Raw genomic sequence first — 5,218 nt, forward strand, 5'->3', positions numbered from 1 at the left:
ACAGGCGCCCGCCACAATGCCTGGCCATTTTTTGGTTGCAGCCATCATTGTTGTTTGGCGGGCCCGGGCTGGGGATTCGAACCTGCCACTTTAGGTGGGTGCTAAAGTGCTTGAGCCACAGGCGTCAAGCCTCATTTAAGTGTCTTAATGAACAATTTGGTCCTGGAAAAAAAATTTTTTTTTTTTTTTTTTTTGAGACAGACTTTCACTATGTTGCCTTTAGTAGAGTGCTGTGGCATCATAGCTCACAGCACCCTCAAACTCCTGGGCTTAAGCAGTTCTCTTGCCTCAATCTCCCAGTAGCTGGGACTACAGGTACCTGCCATAACACCTGGCTGTTTTTTTGTTGACGTTATCATTTGCTGGCCCAGGCAGGGTTCAAACCCGCCAGCCTTGGTGTATGTGGCTGGCACCATAACCACTGTGCTACGGGTGCTGAGATGAAAAAAATTTTTTTTGATGACACTGTAGAGTTTAATGCAGTATCTTCAATTATTATGCCAAAAAAACAAATCCACTTACATTGTCTATTATAAAGGAGGCAGTAGTTGTCAATAAGGAAGAGAGCATTTAATTATTGAGTAAAACTTCCATTTTGCATCAACATTCTATCTTTTATAAATACATATCAGGCTGGGTGGTGCTTATGGCTCAAAGGAGTAGGGCACCAGCTCCATAGGCTGGAGGTGGCAGGTTCAAACCCAGCCCCAGCAGAAAAGAGAAAAAAAAAAACCAAACAACTCAGGCTTGGTGCCCGTAGCTCTATGGTCAGGGCAGCAGCCTCATACACCAAGGCTAATGGGTTGGAACCTGGCCCGGGCCTGCTAGACAACAATGACAATGGCAACAAAAAAATAAATAGCTGGGCATTGTGGTGGGTGCCTGTAGTCCTAGCTGTTTGGGAGGCTGAGGCAAGAAAATCCCTTAAGCCCAAAAGTTTGAGGTTGCTGTGAGCTGTGATGTCATTGTACTCTACTGAGGGTGACACAGTGAGACTCTGTCTCAAAAAACTAAAAAAAAAGTATCAAATGAGTAGTGTCCTTCTGCCACTTACTGATCTTCTAGACTGATAACCCCTTTCTAGACTACTGCCACAGCTTCCTAACTGGTTTTCTAGCTTTTGTTTCTCAAAACTGTAGCAATTTAGCCTGCATACTGGCCATCATATTAGTTTTCCTAAAATACTATTCTTTTACTTCAAAATATCAGTGTTCTTTAATAAATAACCTTCTCTTTATCTCCTGACACTTCAGGTCCTTGACAGTTTGATCCCAGCCTACTTTTCCAACATTAACTTCAATTACTTACTTTTCTTGAAACCTTAAGTGCAACTCCATTGATTTCCCAGCTGTTCTCTATATATGTCTTATACTTACCTTTCTTGTACTTTACTCATACCTTTTCTTTTGCATATAATAGGCCTTTCTGGTTCTTTTTTTTTTTTTTTTTGAGACAGAGCCTCAAGCTGTTGCCCTGGGTAGAGTGCTGGGGCATCACAGCTCACAGCAACCTCCAACTCCTGGGCTCAAGCCGTTCTCCTACCTCCACCTCCCAAGTAGCTGGGATTACAGGCACCCACCACAGTGCCTGGTTATTTTTTGGTTGCAGTCGTCATTGTTTGGTGGGCCCAGGCTGGATTTGAACCCATCAGCTCAGGTGTATGTGGCCGGTGCCTTAGTCGCTCGAACCACAGGTGCTGAGCTGCCTTTCTGGTTCTTTATGCATTTAAATGTTACCCATTTTTCAGAACCTAATTTAAATTACTTCTCATTGCTTTTTTAATATACTCCAACTCATGGTGATTTCTTCTTCTTTTGAACTACTATTTACACTGCCTATAGCATTGGTAGGCAATAAAATATGTTTGGAATTATTAAATATTTAGTATTGCTTTGTTATTTACCTCTTTAATTCTTTAAAAAAAGTTTCAAACTTTCAGCTAAATTATTAAAATTCTTGAAGTGAGACCATGTTTTATGCTTTCTATATTCCTGATGGGACCATATAATGCTTGCAGATAAAAATGTATAAATATGTATTGATTTATTTTAGCTTAGAAATCTGAAGACGTGCTACTTGTCTAGGCAGTGGAATGGGTTTCTTCTTTCTTTTAGACAGTTTATTTTTGCAATTTAATACTTTCACAGAAAAAAGCTAAAAGTATATGCTCACTTCTACAGCACATATACTAAAATTGGAACTATACAGAGAAGATTAGCATGAAAAAAAAGAAAAAAGCTAAAAGTATTCTGGTTAAATTGACTGGAGAAAAAGTATATAGAATCAGTAAAAATTCGTATTGCAGTGTATTTAGTTAAGAAAGGAAACACAAGACTTTACTTTCTTTTCCCCATAATTATTTTTCTTTTCTTTCTAATAACTTTGGTTATTAGCAACAATTGATTATAAATTCTGTTTTTCAGACCTGCTTTCAAATATCATCATATATGCACCCTTAGTTCTTCAGAGTTGTTCTTCTAAAGTCACAGAAACTTTTGACTATCTGTCATTTCTGCCCCTTCAGACTGTACAAGGGCTACTTAAGGCAGTGCAGGTAAGTCTTCAGATTCCTAAGTAACTTGCCAAAAGTGAGGTTTAACTGTCTAATGGAAGTCTGTACATTTCTTTATAAATATGTCTGTGATATCCTATTCCCCTTAAGTCTACTACATAGAACTTGTATTAAAAGGGCAAGAGCACTGAACTAGATGGTTTTCCAAGTTTATTCCCTCCTCTTAGCATTCTCTCTCCTTTGACTCATTTTCAAGTTAGTGAATTAAGAGTCTTTTAGAAAATGGAATATAATAGATTTACAAAGGCATTCATAACTAGTTCTAATTTGTTATCTTAAAATGTACCATTGTCATTCTAAGTATAATAAACATTAAGCAATAAGCCAAGTGGTAAAAGTATCGGGTGGAAATAATAAAGCTTAATAAGCAAACTTGTTCTGTTTTTATCTACTGGTTTGTCTTTCAGCCCCTTCTCAAAGTCAGTATGTCGATGAGGGACTCTTTGATACTTGTCCTTCGGAAAGCTATGTTTGCCAGGTATGAAGTGTCCCTTGAGATCATAGGAAGTGATGCTTTCTAATGCTGGGGCTAAAAACTGCCATCTCCTAGTACTACCTATTCACAGTGGTCTCGCAAATTCCTAACCCAACAGAGCACTTTAATCAAGTAAGGGATTGTGCTACATGCTTTGTGTTGTGTATGTTTTGTTTAGTCTTCAGAACAATCCTATGAAGTGAGAAGTTTTATAATTCACTTTTTTAAAGATAAGGAAATTTAGGTTTAGAGAAAATAAGTGATTTTCCAGAGGTTAACTAATAGTAGTATTTAAAATCAGGTTTAACATCAGAGCTTGTGATCTTAAGTACTGTGCTGTACTCCTTCAAGAATAACCTTCAGGACAATTTTTTTGTTGTTATTGTTTTTGAGACAGGGTCTCAAACTGTCACCCTGGGTAGAGTGCCGTGGCATCATAAATTACAGCAATCTCCAAATCTTGGACTCAAGCGATCTTGCCTCAATTTTTCTATTTTTAGCAGAGACAGAGTCTCAGTTTTGCTCAGATTGGTCTCAAACTCCTGAACTCAAGTAATCCACCTGCCTTGGCCTCCCAGAATGCTGGGATTACAGGCATGAGCCATTGCACCTGGCCCAAGATAATGTTCTAATGTCATTTACTGAGACCTGAGCTGGAGCAGTTCCAAAGTTGGGAGGACCAGAGCACCTTAGTAGAGAAGAATAATACGTAGAATCTCACTTCAGTGAACATCACAATTAACGATCTCTAGTGGCTAGTAGATCAAATTATGAGGGGACTGAGTTCTATTTGGAGCTCAGCCGATGCCTACTGACCTCTCTTTTATTTCTTAGTATATAAGGGATAATACCATCTCCTCAAAATGTTATGAGGTAGTAATATGTGAAAAGCATTTGATACTTTGAGGATAAGATGCTTAATTAATGCCACATCAGCCATATTATAATACAGTGTCTAGATGGAACAGCTAAGCCACATGCTGTTACATTTGCTCAGAACTGATGATATTTTTGTTATTCCTCACTCAAAGGCATGGCTGATAGACTGAGATTTTGTGTTGTAGTATCTGTAACATGTATTAATTGTTAAGCCTCAATAAAAAGATGAGTCTGTCATTTTTCTGAACGTAAGATTTACATGGCACCTAGTCTACACTTCTTTATAAAGAAAGGAAACATAAAGAGAAGCACTTCTTCAGACAGCAAAAATCAGCAATTTCCTTTGCTATTCAGTACTTAGAGTTGAATTACCAGCCCATTTTACAGCTTCTCAGCACTCTTATTCTCATTCCTGATGTAGAATTGAGAGCAAGATAGAAGAAAGTACAGTGTGTCATAAGGGTAAGACAGTGAAAAAAGAGAGCAAGATAGAAGAATGTACAGTGTGTCATAAGGGTAAGACAGTGAAAAAAGTCAGCTGAATTTCCATACTGGTAATTACTTTGGATAGCTGATGCTTTGAGTACGTATATTCATCGTGGTTTGTTTGGTGCTGCATTGTTTATACATACTTCTTTTCTGTATGGAACTAACTGGATTCTTCTGATCCAGAGGTATATTCCTAAGAATAAGTACTATGATTAACTTCTCTGTCTATTCCTGAGCTAGGCAGCTTGATGCCCGAAAATCTGCAGTTGCTGGATTTTTGCTGCTTCTGAAGAACTTTAAAGTTTTAGGCAGCCTGTCATCCTCTCAGTGCAGTCAGTCAATTGGTGTCAGTCAGGTAAGAATTTTTCATGTTTACTTGTAGTATTTGATAATGCAAGCTATTTTCTTTTATTCCTGTTATGGTTGGAATGATCCTGAAACCTAGAGTTTCATGATTATGATGATGATACTGGCTAATACTTATACTAAATTACTATCCAGTGTGGTAGCCACTATCCTCTATGTGGCTGTTACACACTTGATTGAAATGTGGCTAGTCTAGCTCAGCGCCTGTAGCTCAGCGGTGAGGGTGCCATACACATAAACTGGAACTGGCAGGTTTGAACCCAGCCCAGGCCTGCCAAACAACAATGATAAGAAAACTACATCAAAAAATTGCCAGCTGGCTCGGCGCCTATAGCTCAACTGGCTAAGGCGCCAGCCATGTACACCTAAGGTGGCAGGTTCGAATCCCCAGTCCGGACCCACCAAACAACAATGATGGCTGCAACCAAAAAATAGCC

General features: G+C 38.7%; 1 protein-coding gene across 1 annotated transcript in view; it reads left to right on the top strand.

The window, feature by feature from the left end:
• Positions 1 to 5,218, top strand: part of FANCI (Fanconi anemia complementation group I) — an 88,223-nt gene that overhangs the window by 42,936 nt on the left and 40,069 nt on the right. The window contains exons 14-17 of the mRNA XM_012804413.2: positions 1,254 to 1,263; positions 2,424 to 2,554; positions 2,980 to 3,050; positions 4,656 to 4,770. Coding sequence (XP_012659867.1) covers positions 1,254 to 1,263; positions 2,424 to 2,554; positions 2,980 to 3,050; positions 4,656 to 4,770 — 327 coding nt within the window. The remainder of the gene's footprint in view (positions 1 to 1,253; positions 1,264 to 2,423; positions 2,555 to 2,979; positions 3,051 to 4,655; positions 4,771 to 5,218) is intronic.

This window comes from Otolemur garnettii, unplaced genomic scaffold (genome assembly GCF_000181295.1).
Source record: "Otolemur garnettii isolate 467f Iridium unplaced genomic scaffold, OtoGar3 scaffold00029, whole genome shotgun sequence".
Lineage (NCBI taxonomy): Eukaryota > Metazoa > Chordata > Mammalia > Primates > Galagidae > Otolemur > Otolemur garnettii.